Consider the following 20,706-nt stretch of genomic DNA (forward strand, 5'->3'; position numbering starts at 1 on the left):
ACAGTTCTGTGAAGAAGTATTTGCCCCCTTTCTGATTCTCGAGTTTTTTGCATACTTATCATACTTAATTGTTTCAGATCATCAAACTAATTTTTATATTTCACAAAGACAACCCAAGTAAATAGAAAATATACTGTTTGAATGATTATTTAATTTTGTAAGGGGGAGGGGAATCTAAACCTATCTGGCCCATGTGAAAAAGTAATTGCCCCCTGAACCTATTAACTGGTTGTGCCACCCTTGGCAGCAATAACTGAAATCAAGCATTTGCGATAATGGGTGATGAGTCTTTCTCATTGCTGTGGAGGAATTTTGGCTCACTCTTCTTCGCAGAGTTGTTTTGATTGTTCCATCAATCACAGTGAGTGGTCCAGGTCCTGAAGCAGCAAAGCAGTCCCAGACCATCACAGTGCCACCACCATATGTTTGACTGTTGGCATGATGTTCTTTTTATCAAATGCTGTATTGTTTTTACTCCAGATGCAATGGGCCACACACCTTCCAGAAAGTTCAACTTTTGTCTCGTCAGTCCACAGAATATTTCTCCAGAAGTCTTGGGGATCATCAAGATGTTTCTTGGCAAATGTGAAACAGGCCTTTGTGTTCTTTTTTGTCAGCAGTGGTTTTGGCCTTGGAACTCTCCCATGATGCCATTCTTGCCCAGTGTCTTTCTTATGGTTGAGTCATGAACTCTGACCTTAACTGAGGCCAGCGAGACCTGCAGGTCTTAGGATGTTGTTCTGGGTTCTTTTGTGACCTCCTGGATGAGTCGTCGTTGCACTCTTGGAGTCATTTTGGTCACTCCTGGGAAGGTTCACCACTGTTCCCAGTTTTCTGCATTTGTGGATAACAGCTCTGACCATGGTTCACTGGAGTCCCAAAGCCTTGGAAATGGCTTTATAACTTTTTCTGGACTGATAGATTTCCCTTTCTTGTTTGTTCTTGAATTTCTTTGGATCATCTTTGGATGCGTTTCTTTCTGAGATCTTGTAGCCTACTTCACTTGTCTGACAGCTTCTATTTAAGTGATTTCTTCATTCAACAAATCTGGCAGTAATCAGGCCTGGGTGTGGCCAGTGAAATTGAACTCAGCTTTCCAAGAACTGTGGTTAATCACAGTTAACTCATGATCTAGAAAGGGGGGCAATTACTTTGTCACACAGGGCCCGATAGGTCATTTGGTTATGAACTTGGCGCTATACAGATTTGACAAATCTCATTATATGCAGCCATAGGCAGTCTTACCATCAGGCAAAGACAGGCCATTAGCTGGGGCCCTGTGCTCCAAGGACCCTTAAGATATAATCCTTATAGGTCAGCATTAAATATGAGGAATGAAAAACAGTAATCAAGATGTGTTTATTGAATGTAAATAATAAATGAAGTCATCAGGGAGGCTTTTCAACACTTTAACTACATTTTCCTGTTTAAAATAAGGATCAGTGAGCCTCATACTTTATACCCACATCCTGTCACTGAGAGATGCTTACAGAAAATGTGGCACCACCTACAGGTCAATATGATGGTAGGAGCACTTCAGGGTTGTGAGACACAGAGCATCGACCAATCCATTTTCTACACCCGTATCCCGTTTGGGGGCCCTGGAGCCTATCCCAGCTGTAGACACAGAGCAGAGAGAGCATATGTAAACTTAGCCGTACATCTTAGAGCTACTATAGACCCTGAAGAGTCTCTGCTCTGATTCCTGATCCTGACTGTTGAAGGATGGAGAAGATGAGGGTCTAATCCCTCAAATTATTTCATGTCATTTTAACGACAGCAAAAACACAAAGACACTCAATCAGGTGGTATAGTCTGCCTTTATTTCAGTTTTCATATAAAAACAGTCATCATGTTTCTTTATGCAAGAGTCAGCTGAAATGCCAGATTAATGATCTGACATCTAGGTGTTTTTGTAAAGTTTATGCTATATATATATATACATATATACACACACATACAGCATAAATCTATATGAAAATGTATCAGGATGTCCTCAGCTGCTTGAGTGAAAACTGTGGTTACACATCAAGAACAACCAAAACATCCCCCAGGTGTCAGTGTTAGGGATGCACTGATACTTCGCTATCCAGAACAAGTATTCTGGTGATCACTAGTGCAAATAAAAATATTTAGCACAATACGTTTTTTTTTTTATTTTCATCAGATGATCCTCACTCCTCCTCTTGACTGTTTCTAAATGCATAGTTTGCAGTTTTCTCTACTTTTCTCATCCTAATTTATGTTAAAGCTTCACTAAACTGGCCATCATCCAGGCCCACCCCATCTCTACAACTGACTCCTTTGTAAAGCATGAAGGCGGCCGCCGCAGTCTGGTCCAACCCACTTGGTCTTGGGAACCCAGAATGTGGTGAGCTGGATCAGGGGTGCTTAGGCACAGTCAGTATTGTCTCATGTGAATCCCTTTAAGACTTGAGATTGGCATCGGTGCATCCCTACATTTAACATTTTCTTTAGAATAATACATTTAATTTATAAATCACCTTTAAAATAAAGCCAAACTTTAAATGCAGAGGTTAACAGTCATGCAATAACTTAGAAAACAACCTACAGCCACAATTCCAAAAAAAGTTTGGTCGCTGTGTAAAATGTAAATAAAAATAAAAGTCAATGACTCTCGAGATGTGTTGCTGCCATCAAATTTAAAATGCGCTACTATTGTCTTAGTGTCAACATCTGAAATGTTGTTTATGTTTGATTGTGAATCAAATGTGGGTTAATGAGATTTGACAATCACTGAATTTATTCACAGTTTACACAGCGACCCAACTTTATTTGAAACTGGGGTTGTAATACAAAATAGTGCTGCATGTTTTTAACAGATTGATTTTAGTACAAAGCTGCTCGTCTTACCTTTCCGCAGACTCTTCAGAGTTGACGGTGAAAATCAATCTATTCAGCTTCAGGCTAGAGGAGGACACATGTAAAAGATGCTACTACAGACACATTTACATTCATTTATTAAAACCCAAAATCCACAAAAAAGCTCTTTTTACACACAAAATATTTATGTGATTCTACCAAACAAGTGCCAGGTCTGTGGCTAAGACATTACAGTTCCAGAAAAAGTAAACTGGCATAAGCTTCTCGATGGAGTCTTTCTTTTTACAGCACTGAGGTTCATCGTTAGATCACTTTGTTGTAGAATCTAAAATCCAGAATCAAGAAAGCAGTTCTCACCATAACAACTCAGAGCTGGAAAATAAAGACACCACTGCTCCTACAGAAAATCTGGCATTTAATTTAAGACTTTTAAAGACCCTCTTCATACATTCTAACCCCCCATTGCATATTCAATTTCCTATAGATTGCACTGGCAACAAGGTTATGTGTTTGTTGTTGACTTATGGGGGAAGTTGGAGAGGACAGTAGTTTTCCCCTCTATCCATGCCAAGCTTCATTCACTTTCCCAAATGTTACTAATGTTTTAGAGCAATTAAGACTACGTGCAAGACTTTGCCTGACATTTAATAGTAATACAAATCAAGAAATTTCCCAGTGTTGGGTGTCTAGGACTTAAATTTATGCTGTTTTGGAATCAAACAGGCATAAATGTTTGTCAACATTTCCACAATAAAACAGAATATGCATATGGAGTCATATTTTTTAACACTAAATCTCTTACATATTGTTTTAACTGCACAAAAACATCAGCAATGTTTCTGTTTCCAACTGTTTGTTAGGTTTATGCACAAACAGGACACAATACAAGAGAGAAATTGCAAGACAGACACAGTTTCCCTGAAAAAACATATCAACAATGAAAAAACTGGCTGATAATGGTAACCTGACACGCAATAATTGCACCAGCTCCTTGTTGCTGCTTGCAAGCTTTGCAAGGTGGATTCGCCAGTGAAAAACAAGGAAACAGGCGTATCAGGCGGCAGGGGGCGTGGTCAGCCTGACAGACCTGTCAGGTCCATCAGGTTGACCACGCCTGGGAAGAACAGCATTTAAGGACATGTTACAGCAGTCAGCTGACGCTTCTGCATAAGAGTGCAGATGACAGTCGAAACATGTCAAGGTAAAAAACATCTACAATTAGGCTAGTTGTCAGAAAAAAAGAAACACAAGAATAATAAAAGACAGATATCACTGTCTTCATTGCACAAATATGTTGGCATTTTTAAAAAAGGTGGAACTGTAAAGGAGCAAGGTTTCCCTACTCCTTTACAGTTCCACCTACTTTTCCAAATGCTCTTATTTTTGTACAATTTAGGCAGTTTGAAAGTGTTTGCGTGCAATTTTTAGCAGCGAAACGCTTAAATTGCCCAGTACTGGGTGTCTAAAATGTCTGTTTTTGTTAATTTGGTATCAAACAGGTATGAATATGGTTTGATTTTCACTGATATTATATTAAAGTTCAATAATCTCCTTAGTTCTCCAAACTATGTCTCGGGTCCAATTTTGATTGGCCTGCAGCGAATTCTAGAACTAAAATGAATTATGGCCCACATTTGAACACGGAACTTGTGCTCAGTGGCAATGAACTTCATATTTTCAGCATAAGACAGTGCTACCATGGTCATTCTGTAAACAAACATCTCAACAAGAAGGATTTATTGATGATTTTGTGACTAAACTAAGACCACACTGTACAAAGTAAAAATACAGGCAATCAGAATAACATCCCGTTTTTTAACCCCCTGATGAATTTTGGCAGAAAATAGCAGCACCAATATCCCAGGAGCCAGTGGCAGCTAGGGCCACACAGGGCCCCCTGAATCCCCAAAAACCTAGAATTTTTTGTCTATTTGCCTTGTTGGCCATTGAATCGAGGTTTAGTGTTAGTTCAGGCAGTACAGAGTCAAGCTCTAAGCATGCTATTGGCTAATCGTTCTCATGCTGCCTTATTCACATTGCTCTCGCCTGGCCAGGCTCTGCTACTCTCTCTGCAAGCTGCTTTCCTCCACCCCAGCTCCTTTTTTTCCTGCTTCTGACTTAATCACTGTCATATACCTCGCCTTGTGGATACTAAAGTGGCCCCAACATCCTTAAATATTTCTGTATGTGGCCCTCAGCGAAGAAAGTTTGGACACCCCTGGCCTAAATCAACAGACTCTGTGCTAGTATTACTCTTGGTAAAAGCTTTACCACAAAGCTGCATCTTATTTCCCAAATATCACCGATATTTTTGAGCATTGAGACAATGCAAGAGACATGTTTTATTAATACATATCAAAGTATTAACAAATACTGGGCGTCTGGGACTTCAGTTTTGTTGTTTTGATATAAAACAGGCTGATATTGTTTGGCAATATTCAGACATTTTTAATCCAGAGAGAAAGAAGCCACTGCAGTAGGGTTTAATCACATTGTTGATCTACCGAAATTCAGACACGGGGCTTGTTTTCACCCACACCATTCCAATCAATCATGCACCCCTAGCTAAAAACTGATGTCAGATCTGGTGGACAATCTCAGATTAAAACTAAGTATTATGAAGATTAGCAAAAATGTACTACTGCTAATAGTATTAAATATTTACAGCTACATGATTTAAGACCTCATAGTCTTGCATCTAAGAAAGGTTTTACTTTTCACTAAACTGAGTTATCCACCTTTGTGATGTCTCATTTCTACCTGCTGGTGATGCATGGTTTGAACTTAGTCATCACCTTGACCATGTAGACATGCACTAGAAGACTGATTGGATATTTATTTAAATAAGCAGATGAACGGGTGTACCTAATGAGGTGGTTGCTGAGTGATAAATATTATCTATTATTATTATCACTAGCACATAGCGTTTTCAGAAAACACAACACAGCTCTGCCAGTTGTTTTCACCAACTTTATTAAAACTCTACGAGAAGCAACAAAATTTTACAAGACCAGCAGTATATTTGATCTCTGACCCCCACAGAGATGCTAGTTCCCAACAGTCTCCTAAACATCCGGGGGAAGCGCGATGAAGTTTTAGAGGAATCCCCGCCTTAGTCCTCAGTTAACAAGTAAGAACGCAGCTTTCAAACTAACTGTTTTGGTCCATGCTGCGACTTTTCTTTCACCGCTGAACTCTGCATCAGAAACACATCATCACAATTCAAAGAGGACAGAAATGAACTGACAGGTGTCTGAACTGTAATAGAAAACAAGAAAACAACAAATGAGTACAAAACTTTACCTGCAAGAGGAGGAAGAGAGGCGGTTTAACCTACGAACATGAAAAAAGACAAACGATTTCCAAGGAAGTCCTTCTTTCTTCAATGTAGTCAAAGCAGGAAGGTGAATATCCAAAAACACGATGAATTATTTCATCAGCATAAGTGAATCATGGAGTCTGGTTCATGCTACATGACTAAAAGTATGTGGACAGCGGTGATAAGTGAAAATAACTTGACTAAAACTAAGACCTGCTCTCATCGTATGGCATATAAAAGAAGTGCACCTCCTGCTTTTAAAGACTGTTTAAAATGCAAAGAGGAGAGCTCTTTCATTAGCAAGACAGTAAATGGAATATTTCCGAGAAAATGGCCATAAATAAACCACGTCAATATGAATTGAGGTTTAGTAATGTGTTTCCCTCTTTCCCAAATTGGTCACTTTTTGTCAAAATCAAACACTGGTTTCAAAACCATGGCTGAACTTATGTTTTACACTTCTTATATATAAATGATGATCCCAACATTTTTTTCCGATACATATTGTGGCAATAGTTCTATGTGTCAAATGTTTTCTTTTGAGCAATTTCAGCAACAAAATATCCTATAAGACAGGAAAACTGACATCTAGTAGAGCAAACCCTGTTCTGTTAATTATCCTCCCATGTTACAATTTTTTCCCATCATCCTGGGCTGGAGGCCACTAACCTATCCAAAAAAAAAAAAAAAAAAACCAGATCATACCTTTTGCTTGTATCATGTAGCTTTCAATGATTTCACCATATTCAACTGTTGAGTCAAAATTACACAAGTGATGGCCAATGTACATTTTTCTAATTGATTATAACCCCATTATCCCAGACAGGAAAGACCAAAGAGCTTAGCAGCACTCACCAACTTCCGTTGGTTCTGGAAGTGAAAATCGACGTTCAAATCCCCCATACACGTCAATAAACCTTTATTACAATGTTTTAAATGCATGAACCAAGCTAAACAGATACCTGAGTACTCATGTCAATAAAACGCACAAAAAATGGCCTTCGAAAATGGAGAAAAAGGCAAAGGTTCAAGACTGTGCACACATTTCGACAAGGAGGAATGAACAACATATCCCACAAACCCTTGCAATTTATTGTATTCATTGTTTATAGTTTTTCAAGCTTTTCTACACTTATCTTCATTGTACACTTCACATTTTGAATGATAATGTTCTAATATTTCTTATTTTCGTATTTAGTGCTGTGGAGGCATGTATTGTCAACAGTGGACGGCTTTCGCAATAGTAGCCACACACCCCACCTATCAGAGACATCGCTGTGACATTCCAGGATTGTGAGCATTGCAATATTTTTGGCTGAGCGAACAAACTCTATCATAAAATTAGGTAGATATCTGAAAAAACGTTAAGTCTTCTGCAGGAGCATATACTGTCATTTCACTCTCAGGTAGCTCATGGTCAGTATAACTTGAATCAAATCTGCTATGGAGAAAACAAACAGGATTTTTACTTCCAGAACCACACTGTTGAGCTCTATTGAAACTTGGTGCCACTTGACATTCAAAAGTCGAGGTCAGACTATTGCTTTAAGCAGAATTAAAAGCCCTATCCTGTAGTCATAGTGTTTCAGGACCTGTTACATGCAATAGTCTTACCCCGTTTGGTAGTTAATAACTACCAAAGCCACATCTGGGACGCCTCTGACGAAAAGTCTAGCATGTTTGGTTTTTCTTTCTGCCTTCTGCAATTTGATCCGTAATGTTAGCGCCATAGAACTACGAAAGCACAGAGCGCTCTGCGAGGCCAAAAGTCATGAGTGCAAATGTTGAAGGTAAAAAGGAGTGATGAAGTTGGTGACGAGATGAAACTACAATATCCCTGCCTTTATGATACATCATTGAGGGACGACAACAAAGGTGGGAAAAAAGAATAAATAAGGTAACCGCAACCCAGTGGGTAACTGCTGTAATGATAGCAGTGGGCCACCATATCATTCATCAAGTTTGAAAAACAGATGTGGAATAGAACCGTAAATACAGTATATTTACAGTCTTCTTTCTTGGCCTTATCTAGGCCCCGCTGCTCTTTCTTCCAACACTATCACATTTGGTTCTACCATGTAGTTTTTCGTGGCTTTCCATCAAGTCTAAGTACAACTGCCTTATCTGACACATCAACCACTGTTACAGACAAAAAGATAATGTCTGACTTTGGCTTGAGGGATTTTAGCCGTTAGGTTAATTTGTGTATAAGTCATTCAAATGCATTATGGGTTATTTCTTTTAAAGTATGATTTGGTTGAAAAGGGAAGTCCAGACAGATTATATCTGACTGGGAAAAAAAGGCAAAATTTAAATCCAGAATTTGTTGTTGGGTCGTCCTCGCTTGTGATGGGCTTAATTGTCAATTGTTAAATGTTAGACTTTAAAAGAGATGACAAAGTTTCCCCTAAAGGCAAACCCTCCGAATGGAGGTTTTTAAAAGTCTGCTCTGTCTGAGTGCCATTTTCACAACTTCCAGCTGCCTTTGTGTCCAGTAAATCACTGAAGTCCTGGATCAGTAATTCAGGAGGACTCATCAAAGTGATCAGTGACTTCCTATTCAAAACTGAAATTATAGTCAAAGTCCAGAGAGGTCATGTCTGGGGGGAGGCCCAAGGTTTCAGGAGTGATCTCAGTCACTTGGGAGTCGCCTTCACTGGTTGCTGCCTCCTCTGCCTCCGATCCAGGGCCAGGATCTGATGTGTCGAGCCCCTTTGCATCTGAAGCAGCTGAGTCTGAATCCCCTGAGGCAAGCTCAGGCTCCGACTGACTGTGTTGCTGATTTCTGGTCTGGTATCTGGTTTGAGATCTAGTTTGTCGAACAGGGCGGGTAGCAGGAGTGGCTTTCTTTGCAGGAGTCGCTTTGCCTCTGGGTTTTCTGCCTGTTTTGGGTTCTGGCACTGGAGCAGCATCTAGAGGAGTCTCTGGATCTGAATGGGACTGGGTGTCCAGGGTTTCCGACTGCAAATTGGTTTGGATTGGCTGGGACTGACTTTGAGATGCAGGTTCCAGTTCAGCATCTGTTTGTGCTGTAATGTGAGGGGCAGATGTAGGAATCGAGGGCTGGTTTTGAAGTGCATTCTGAGCCTCACCTGAGGCTAGTGGATCAGATTGGTTGGTTTTTGATTTTTTTTGAGATGGAGCACTCTCAAATGTAGGAGATTGCAATGACCAAACAGAGGAAATTTTGAGTTCGGATTCCTGCTGGATTTGAGGACTTGGTGGATTCTTGTCGGCTTCCACCTGAATTTGGGAATTTGGTGGATTCTTCACAGCTTCTGGCTTGGTTTGGGAACTGGGTGGGTTCTTGTCAGCTTCTGGCTTGGTTTGGGGACTGGGTTGGTTCTTGTCAGCTTCTGGCAGGGATTGGGAACTGGGTGGGGAAATGGTGGAATCTGGTTGTGGAACTGTACAAACCACAGATGGGGACTGAGACTTGGAATCAGGAGGTTGTGTTTTTGGTGTTTGAGGGGTAGTTAGTAGGCTTTTATTGGTAGTACAATCAGCCTTTGTGTCCGTTGTTGTTTTGGTGACTGATGAGGGGTTTGACTGGCCAATGCTACTGTAGAAGATGTCGAACAAGTCCTTGGCTTTGGCTGCAGCCAAGTTACTTCTTAGTTTTTCAGACTTTTGAGCCCCCTCACCCTTTTTCATGATAGGTGGAGGCTTTACAAACACAGCATGTGTCTGCTCACTCTCTGGTACACCAGGAGCTGCCACGTCAGGGATGAATTTCATCATTGCTGGCTGTGTAGGTTTAACCACAGTAGGAGCAGAGGTAGTTACAAATGAGAGTGCAGAGGAAGCTTGAAATGGCGAAGGTTTGCAATCAGATGGTGCAGGCTTTGCATTGATTATTGCAGGTTTAGACACCGTCGGTGGGGGTTGGACCCCAATTGGTGCAGGTTTAGACATGGGTTGAGGAGTTTTAATGTCTGTTTCTACAGGTTTAGATGGGGTTTGTGGGGTTTTAAGGTCCGCAGGTTTTGACGTAGATTGTTGGTTTTTATTCTCTAACTCTGCAGGTTTAGGAACAGCTGGTGCAGGTTCAGAGACTGGTAGATCAGTGTTAGCCTTCGAAGGTTCAGGCATTGATGTTAAAAGGGTAGTGGGGGGACCAAATGCCTGAGGGCCAGCTGTTGATGTTGCAGAAGGGCCCCTGTATGGTAAACACATAGCATCTGCCATCTCCCTTAATGATGGGAGGTTTGTTGGAGGAGCCCCTAGAATACTTTGGTTTTGGGGCCTGATGGAGAGGAAGGTGTTTAGAGGTGCGGGTCTACCCATCATTGCTGCTCTCCGCATTACTGCTGCAGGTGCACGGAGGTTGGGTCGTATTCTTCCTCGATTGCCATAGTTTGATACCCAGGGAGGAGGCATGTTTGATGGCCCACCAATCTTCTCTGCAATCTCTTTGGCCACAGCCATTGATTTTGCAAAAGAATCTTCCACAGAAGCAGGTTTCTGCTGTGCAGCGTCTTCATCTTCCTTCAGAAACTCTGCAGCTGCTTTTTGTGCCTCCTTGGCCAGAACATTCTCCCTCTTCTTCCATGTGAACTTTCCGAAGGAAGTGGTTCCAGCAAGGTTTGCAGGCTTGCCAGCCTCCTGGTTCTGCTTGCGAAGCTTTGCCCTCATGGCAGGACTGGGTCCACAGAAGACTTTTGGCAGCTCATAGGGCTTTGGTGGAGGTTCAGGTCTGATTACTTCTGGTTTTGCTGCTGGTTTCTCTGGCCCAGGCTTTTTAAAGCCTTCTCTCTGAGCTTTAGGTTTCCCTTCCTCTCGCTCTCTGTCATTCTTCGATTTGAAATCGGGATATTTACCATATTTTAAACGGTTGTCGTCATCTCTAGGACCATATTTGGGATGGTCATCATATCTGTCAACTTCGTCCTTGCGATATCGGTAACGATAGTCCTCTTCCCGACCGTATTTATATCTGTCTTCTTCTTCTCTTTTGCCGTATTTCCCTGTTTCCTCTTCCTCTCTGCTGTAGCGGTATTTATCATCCTTTTTGCTGAATTTAGACTTTTCACTTTCATCTTTTTTGCTGTAAACAGGCCTCTCTGCATCTCGATAATCCTGTTCTTTTTTAACCAGCTTTGGTTTTTCCTCTGGCTCTTCCTTTTTGGATTTATATTTCTCCTCCTTCTGATCGGAGCCATCTTCATCTTTCTTCTTCTCCTTGTCCTTCTTCTCCTTCTTGTGTTTGGCCTTTTCCTCCTTGTCTTTGCTGCCTTTCTCATCCTCATGTTTGCGTTTCTTCCCGCTTGTCTCTAAGGCCAGCCCGGCCTGCCGGTCAAGGTTCCTTCTCTGTTCATACAAGGGATTCTCGTACATTTGTTTCTAGTAAAGGAGGCAATAAAAACAGAAAAACAAGGTGATTAAACAAAGGTTAAGCTTCAATTTAGATGAATCTAAGTGCCAGCTGGTTTTCCCAATTGATTAAACAATTAAACCCAAGATGCTCAAAAATGAGAGCATTTGATGAGAGCCTTAAACTGACTACACCATAAACATTTTACATGACAGGTTCCTGAAGATGCAGTCACATTAATATTCTGTTATTTGTTATGAAAGAAAATATCCTTCTCTGATATCTGCATCAAAAGACATGCAACTAAATCATCTGTGCATTAGTCAACCCACTACATTTGTGATAACAGGGTGGCTGTTTTTCAAATAATGTTTTAATCCAAAGACTTTTGTTCTCAATGGAAGCTAATCTGTTAAAATAAAGAAGATATGACAGAGACTAAAACAGATAACCAAAGCTGAGCTCAGGCCTGTTAATCAGGATTGAAAAAAGAAAAAAAAAAAAAGGATCCCTAATTAACCCTTAACTTCTGTTAAACTCAGTTTCTGTTCCATCACTGACTGAGCAAGGGCATAGCCATAAGCGAACCCATAGGTTCTTTGCAGTCACATGATTTTGTTGATGCGTGAATGTCCACTGGGGGTCAGGGAGTGGCTAACAGCCATTTGGAATGAATGGGAATGGAGGAACATTAGTACTTTACAGCTCTAAATGGACATGTACACTGCAGTTATCATCTGAGGCCTATTTCATAAAGCAAGTTTAGGGAAAACTGATGAAGGAAACTCTGGGATTTGTGTTTCAGAGAGGGAGGGAACTCAAACTCAAAAATGAGGGGTGAGTAGCGATTGTTTCACAAGGAGAGCAAACTTGATCTCTGAGTTGGTTACTATGGTAACCGAGTCTGTGAAGCTAACCTGGTCAGGAGCAGGTTTACCTCAATTATCCTGCAGTTTCTCCCTGTCTCCTCCCTCTGAAAGAGCTTGAAACACGACTCATTTCGGCATTCTTTCATCCATTTATTCAGTTTGTATTAAATTTACTCTGAATAAAAATATATGTTAGGTTGAACGAATATAGACACTAGACTACTTTAAACATACTTTGACAATCATAGATGACGGGGCTGAATTACTCCACTTGAAGTTACACTTAAGTTGGTAAATACAGATTTAACTGAGCTGTATTAAGCCGTGTTTCCAGCAGGGGGTCCGGTTTCAGTTCAGCTTGGTATGGTTTGGTACACTAAATCCCCCAAATAGTTTGCGTTTCCACAGGCACCTGTGCTCTCACTTGGGTGGGCGGGGCTGTGAAAGCATGCATGTAAAGTCACAGACAGCGCGAGTCAGCTGTTCCAGCTGCAGAGTTATAGAAAGGATGAGTGACAGAAATCAGTCGGGAATAAGCAGTAAACAGCTTTATTTCAGCTGAAAGTGCTTTTAAAAAAAACAATTACATCTTCAATATGTTAATAGCTGTCAGTACAGATCCTCAGCTGATGGAGTACATGTACAGAGACGGTCTGAGTCAAAACGCTTCGTTAATATGTGAATATATCTAGTCTAGAACAGTTTATACAACAAAATATGAAAGTTTAGAGCTGTACTGTGAGAATTCGCCGCATTGAAAATAAAGTAAAAGTTCAGCTGGTGTTAAAATCAAGCTAGATTAAGTCAGAAATCCAGGGTGCGTTGATCTCGTTTTAAAATAGTCTGCAGCCTGAAGTTTTATGAGCCCGTTCAACAACCACAGAGCAATGTTTTCACAGGTTACCTTAAGTAAGAAGAAGTTTAATAACTAGTTACTGATGAGAATGAACTGTTCTAAGGCTTCGTATTCACAAAACGTCAGCATTAATTTAGTTTCTCATCCATCGCGGATGGATCAGGCTGATGTGAGCCTTCAGGCTCTGCTTTGTGTACTTAAAATCATCCAGCTGAACGTCAGGAAACTTGATTTGTGGCCAGATACCAATATCCACAGACTAGGAAACAGTTTGGATCTCTGTCGAGTCCAAATATTTCCCATTTAGGCAGATATTGGTCCATTTTTCTCCCGTTTTCGCCCGCTCCTCGTGGCAGACTTCCGTCTTTGATGCCCGGAGGCGAGCAGCTGAGTCGCGCGCTGACGTGACGTCAGTGCAGCCCCTATTGTTGTGTGTGTAGCTCCACCTTTTTGGTACAGTTAGGTAAGATTGGCACCCCTACGGAAGGGTGCCGAAAAGTGGGACGGTACGGTTCGCTTTTTTGGGACCCTTTCTCTATGGAGACGCCAAAAAAAGCGTGCCGTCCCGCACCGAACTGAACCGAACTGCTCGGTGGAAACGACCTATCTATGAACTAAACAGGATAAAGGTCAGAGACTATGTTTGAAACCAACATTAAACTGAGGATAAAACTGGTGCAAAAGTTGTGCCAGGTTGAAGAAAATCTATTGAGCTGAAGCTTTGAGAGAAGATTATAATTTCACGAGATAAAAGCTGTCAATTTACGATACTGAAGTGCTAAATTCACCGTGTTAAGGTTGTAATTTTAAACATCAAAACAATAAAACTGAGCAGGCAGTAATTTTCCATGGGCAATTTACCAATGTCTTTCATTAAAACTGATTATTCTGAAAGTCAACTGGTTGTATGTTTAAAAATTATCATAATCTACACAATGGTGAATTATTGTATCAGGGCTCAATTAATGATGATTGCTTTTCATGGTCGTGTTGCCCACACTGAACTCTGAGTGAACCAACTCAGAATTTATTTACCTGTTCTGAAACTGAAAATTCAGAGTTTCTCATCTGAGGGCAGATCAACTCAGAGCACAGGGTTAATTTCTGAGTTTGTTAAACTACCTTCTTGAAATGGGCCAATTAGTATGATTCCTACACTTCACAAAAAAAGTGATTTTCACCACAGTTTAACAGATTTACCTGATGTGGAGGCCATCAAAATCACAAATACTGAGTCCTGCTGACCTCCTATCCAGATGGAGACAAGAGTCTAGAGGAGTCTAGTACTGCGCTAAGAGGCTAGCTGAGCCCCTTTTAACATGTAAAAATACTCATTTCGTCACAAACATGCTTTTAATGTAAATGTCGATGTACTATCAACCGAATGAACCATGTGGGGTGAGTGCAGCTACCTCCTGTTTGAGTGCTGGTTTCCTTTCCTCCATTCTTTGTCGTTATTTAATCCACATTTAAAAAGCCAAACTGATACCAAATGAAGGGTCGTTTGGGTGTCAAACAACCAGCTCTACTGAGCAGAGCCAAATGATCTGGATCTCTGAAAGAATGGATTTTCCATCAAACTATGACATAAGAGAGCCGCTTTTCTGGAGTTTTTCAAACTTTTTCTGCTGAAATGTTTTACTATTTTCAGGACACAAAAGTGGTTGAAAAATTAAGAATGTCTGTTTTCCCACGTTAGGCGTAGTCATAAACAAACATGGCCTTTAGGTGGAGTTTCTTGATGCAGAAATCCCTACTTGCCCCCCATCTGGAGTTGTCTGCTACAATGTGACATCGTCTGCAAATAATCTATTGACTAACAAAGTAAAATGACATGCTCTTCCCCAGGAGCTCTGGTGAAAGTAAAGCAAACTTTTAAATTATTTCCAACTATAGAGGTATAGAGAGATGCAGAGGTGAGTCTTAATATTTGGCATCAGTAAATACCCATATTTAAGCACCTGTACTTGGTTTGAATAAAGTGGTATTGGTGCATCCCTCAAAAGAAAGCTTAGGTCAACTCATTAGCTGGTTTTGTGGATCCTGAGATCAGAACATTAAAACTGACAGGAATGAGCTTTTGTGGTGGCTGCTACCAAGTTATGGAACAATCATCCCATCCATAGAAGACATAACCCGTCCCATACATAAGATTCTACGTCTCTTTTTAATGGCATTCAATCAGAGGCATAGCTCAAACGGCCAAATATCTGGGGCTAAGCCCAAACCTAGGAGGATCCAGAGGTATTCTTTCCAGCTAATTTATCTCTGTGGGCCATAAGTCAACACCGGTACTTCTGCTGTCCACTGTAATTATGTGTCTGAAAAACATCCATACATGTTAATACAAATCTGGAGAGTTTTAGGAATTCTACCTTGTAATTTTCATTGTGGTTATGTGTCGTGACATGCTCTTCTGCACAGATGGCGTCTCCGAAAAACTCTTTACACAGCAGGCAGAAGAAACCTCGGACCGGCAGCAAGAACTCGGATCCTGCAGCAAAACACAGGCGACACAATTTCAATGCTCTAGTGGTGATCAATTAACGGTCAATCATGTTTACCTGGTGGAAGGCTCCACTTCCAGTGCCTGTCAGGATGGGAGGGAGTTAGGGGAGGAAGGTCTGATATAAGAATATTTGAAAACAGATGGAGAATACTTGACTGTTCTAATCAGAGAGAGAGAGAGAGAGAGAGAGGAGCGTACTGCTCAGTGATAATTCCTATAAAAGGTGGAGGAATCAGGTCTTTCCCAAAGGGTTACAATGAGACATGAAAAACACATGAATCGACATCAGAGATGTGCAGGTGGGAGTCACCTCCGCGGTATCGACGAGTCTTTGTCACTTCGTTAGAAATGTTTTCAATAAGAGAGAGAGAAACACCAGCAGAGATCCACTGTGAGATCCACCTGGAAGCAGAAGACGGCTAACAAAATTCAGCGGCTCATAATGAAAACCAGCATTGTGATGGTAACTGAAGGGAAATGATGACCAGGGAACTCAAATACCTTTGGCTGGTTTAGTGAGCTTCTCCTCTGAGGAAGATTTCTTGCTGATTTTGGTAGGAGTGGAAGCCCAGGGCCGGTCGTAGGGATCCAAAGTCTGCAAAAAGAACCAGATATTTACACGATAAAGGTACGAAATCATAAAGCTCATGTCCGAATATTAGACAAACCTAAATTCAAAGCAAAACATTAACTACAAGAATAAGACACAATGCTAAAGGATGACTGAAGAAATTAGAAAACTAAACTAGTACAAACCTTGCGATGCGATTTGCTGTGCAAGTGCGTGAAAAAATCAAACATGGAACCAGAGGTGACGTTACAGTTTTTGCACCAGTGGTTTCCTGCGTCATAGTAATCAAAAGGCTCTGGAGGCGGGACAGAAGGCAGCGGCAGCGGGGCACTGACGGGCGGCTTGTCCACGGATGCTTTTGGTGCAGGCACTGGTTCCACTGACGTCTGCCAACAAACAAAGATGGTGGAGAGTCAACACGGCTGGTGCAAACCAATGCAGTCAGGATTCACAACCCAAAAACTCAGCGCCATGAAATGTGGAAGAAGGAAAATCTCTTACCTTTGGAGGGTTTCAGCCTTGGAGACGTTAGACGGATTTTTGAAAAATTCCAGCCATCGTTTTTACACCGACAGTAATTTTCGATTTACTTAAAAGTTTAAGCTTAATTTATTTTCAAAACCTCAAATTTGGTGATAAAAAATATTTGCCACACTAAGACTTTCCTGTCCATCTTAAATAACTTACGCTGTGTAACAGCTTGCAAAGCTCAAAAGCTCATTTTAACATTTTGAGATCCTCGCTTATTAATTCTGATCTCAGATTTGTCCTCAATCTTTCCATTCAAACCTGTCACCGTGCTCTAAACTTCCCTCTTGTTCTTAGATATTTTCTGTTTGTGCTTTACATAACTTCTTGGTCTCTTATCTTTCATTGACAATCAAATTTCCTGTTTTCCTCTCATTCAGGTTAATTCTGCTCATTTGTCAAACTGACACTCAGATTTTCTCTGAACACGTTTCTTCTAAGTGTATATCATATTTCTGCTCTTATATTTTTTGATGAATCAACCCATAGGAAACAGAGGATTTACTAGTCATGTTTACTCTACCCATTGTTGCTGTGCTGTTCTCTAGGAGACATTTGCTTTGATCTCACTAAGAGATCTCACCAAAGTTGAGGATTCTGCTTGTGGTTCTGCTCTCAATGCAAGTGTGTCTGGACTCATACAACCAAAATATCAAACATGTCAGAAATCCATCCGACCAGTCAGGAGCAGCTGGTTTGGCCGTGTTGGGGTTTTGTTTGGGTTGTGGTTGGCCATTGTGTCCCCCTGAAATCCAGTGCAACTTCCAAGTGAGTTGTGCGACTCAAAACTGGTGGCTGAACTGGATGAAATTTGCAAAGTGTTCATCCGAGTCCCAATGTTCTATCACTTACAGACACACATTATCTCAGTCCACCTCCACGCCTGATAACCATCTCAGTTTCTCCTACTGACTTCATTTTAGCTTTAAAAAGTAGCGAAACTATTCAGCTATTAATGCTGGATTCACTTTTTTTTGCTCTCTTTGACACATTTTAATAATTACTGTTAAACTTACTGTTAAACTGTTAAGCAAATGACTCACAGCACAGCAAAGCAAAAACGGACAGAGCTAACATGATTGGTCCATACTCTGCCTGTTTCTTATTGGTCGGTTCAACAAAAATACAAGAGCAAAAATATGTTTTGAGCATGCAGAGAAAAATTTGTCTCAGTTCGACAAACAAGCAGAATCAGCTTGACTCGTTGGAGAGTAGTACAGCACAAGATTTGATCATCAGCTAAAGATCTGAGACCAACCAGACATTTAGAGCACAGACACAGATCTGAATGGAAAATTTGAGTTCAAAATCAATAAGTCATGATTTCAAAATGTTAAAATGCACTCCTGATTTTTACAAAATAGTAACTCCACAGAAAAACCTCAATTTTTAAAAATTATCAGTGGATTAAGCCTTGTATCTACTAAGCTGGTTGGTATGCATGTTAAATATCAAGGATGTTTTTATAAAGCTCACACACCAAATTTCACAATACAAGTCTTTACATGGGTGAAATGGCATGATCTCTCTCCCTTTCCTTAGAGGCGTCTAATTATGAATTTACTAAATGTAGATCACAGCATAGATGACAACAACACCTGTGCATGCTATGCTAACTCTCTGCCTACTTTAGTTGAAAACTTAGAGGTTCACAGAAAAGTAGTAACATGGTACAACTGTAGCAGGAAATAACACAAAGAATAAATGCTGAGTAACATAAAATAATACATGAAACTAGCTGACATCAAAATAAAATGGACACACGCTTCTATATATATATAAATAAGCACCCATTCATTTAGACTTAGCTGATATACCTGCATCAGAAATGATAAAATAAACTAACCACTCCTGTTCTCCAGTTCGTCTAACACAGTGACAACCGATGCAATATTGATGTTGGAAAAAAACACACTAGTGAGCCCTAGCTATGATCCCTCTCTCTGTGCCGCTTCTTTAAATACCACTGGTCAAAATCAGTGCGTTTACATGCAAGTAGAAAAAGTGGAGTTGTTTAGTTAGTCAGACAAGACCTGGACGATTAAAACCAAGTCCTAACTGAGCTCAATTTTAACATGCATGTAAACACACTGATTGTTAGATGGTGGTAAATAAATATTTACATTCTAAGACTACACTAAGGTTTGGATTTCGTTTCTTTAACCCTGCTTGTTTGCATCACCCTGTGGAGGATATCTGATCCTCCCTACATACAGTAAACGTGCGGCGTGATGGTACCGAGCTCTACTGACACGTAGAGACACTGTTTTACCTCCTCTGCAGGTTTTTGTACCTTTATGGGCGAGCTGGCAACTGCCTGTCGTTGCTCAGGACTCCTCTCAGCCATTCGTTTCTTCTTCTCCAGTGGAGGGGTGAGCTTTGACGGCTGCTCTTCCTGATCCTCAGCTGGCTTGCTCGTCTTGCGCGGACGATCGGACGGGTCCAAGCCGAGGATTAATGCGACCTTTTCGATCTCGCTGCGTTTCTTCTCAGCTGCCTCGTGCTCTTTGCGGAGGTTGGAGATCTGAGCCATGACCTCCTCCTGTAGGTGGCTGATCTCCTGGAGCAGGGGGTCTTTGTGTCCGTCCCGCTCTCTGCGCTTCTTTCTGAGGAGCTCGCCTGAGAAAACAGCACAGCCACCATCATTACAGCCTACCTAAGAACATTATTTTAACAAAAGCCTTTAAGTCTTTTAGTGTTGAGTCAAGTCTAAGGTTTTACTCCTGTTTCAGTGAGATGGACTGAATCTAAATGCACATCCATGGACACAACCCCCCTTTAGATTAAGGCTGTCGCCCCATCTCTACAACAGCCCATAGACAACGTGGCATCTCCATGTTTACTCACCTTGCTGCTTTCTGAGTCTCTCCAGCTCCTTCATCAGATATTCTTTCTTCTTCATCCTCAGCTCTCTCTCCTGCTTCAGCTTTTCTCTCTCCTCCAGGACCTGAACACAGAAAAACAAAGACACCTTTCACCTGAGGCTACACCACCTTTACTTCCTTGAATCCATGACTGAGTGTTAGAAACAGCTGCAGCTGCTTTTCCACTCTGTGGCATGATATGCAATTATTCACATTACCACTGTTAAAAGTTTGATTCACGATATTGGATTTTTGCTGGTTTTTGATAAACTGATATCTAAAAATTATTTTTTTGCTGATATTAATATATATTATATATATTGGTGGATAAACATGACAAGGTGCCCTCTTTAGTGTTCTCTCAGGGGATATAATGTGAAAAATTGCCTCCAAGTAGACAGAAGTTGAAGAAGTGCCTTTCTGGTGGACAATATACGATAAAGTGCCTCTAGGTTGCTTCTAAATGGACCATAGATAATAAATGTCTCTCCTTGGTTACCTGTGGTCTGTTGGCTGATAAAGTGTCCTCCAGGGTTGTCTTAAAGTGGACGGGATTTCCTCTCATTGGACTAAACCACATGTCTGAGAGTGGAGAAATGCATTACAGTGCTCTAAGCTCCTTGGTGTAAAGCTCATTTTCACTGACATCCTCCCTTAAGTATCTTTGTAAAATCAATAGGGGGTGTAAGAGCTTATTAATATCAACCAGCCCTCTCTATTAGAACTAAACTTCTCTCCAAATGGACAACATCCGATTAAAATCTTCTGACTGACATGTTTATAGGAGGGATTTTAATTCTGATCAGCCTTTAAATCAGATTATCTGTGTCCACATAAACGTATCTAAAGAGGATCAAACCTTCTGCTTTTGGCTCTCGTTGTTCTCCTCCTCTGAGAATCTCCTGTCATGGCTGCTTTTTTTAGCGCCTCCTTCACGCTTCTCCACATCCTGAGCCGAACTCTTCCCCAGACCTGACAACACAGTCACAACTCCATTAGACATCTGGTCCTAACAACTGCAGGCAAACAGAC

The 20,706-nt window shown here is 41.0% G+C and overlaps 1 protein-coding gene across 1 annotated transcript in view; it reads right to left on the reverse strand.

The window, feature by feature from the left end:
* Positions 1-5,808: 5,808 nt before the first annotated feature.
* znf318 (zinc finger protein 318) overlaps positions 5,809-20,706 on the reverse strand; it is a 28,405-nt gene continuing 13,507 nt past the window's right edge. The window contains exons 5-11 of the mRNA XM_041789031.1: positions 20,534-20,646; positions 19,658-19,757; positions 19,104-19,429; positions 16,468-16,668; positions 16,213-16,306; positions 15,578-15,696; positions 5,809-11,506 (exon numbers count right to left, since the gene is read on the reverse strand). Of these exons, the coding sequence (XP_041644965.1) occupies positions 8,720-11,506; positions 15,578-15,696; positions 16,213-16,306; positions 16,468-16,668; positions 19,104-19,429; positions 19,658-19,757; positions 20,534-20,646 (3,740 nt within the window). The 3' untranslated portion in view covers positions 5,809-8,719. The remainder of the gene's footprint in view (positions 11,507-15,577; positions 15,697-16,212; positions 16,307-16,467; positions 16,669-19,103; positions 19,430-19,657; positions 19,758-20,533; positions 20,647-20,706) is intronic.

Source organism: Cheilinus undulatus, linkage group 6 (genome assembly GCF_018320785.1).
Source record: "Cheilinus undulatus linkage group 6, ASM1832078v1, whole genome shotgun sequence".
Taxonomy (NCBI): Eukaryota; Metazoa; Chordata; class Actinopteri; order Labriformes; family Labridae; genus Cheilinus; species Cheilinus undulatus.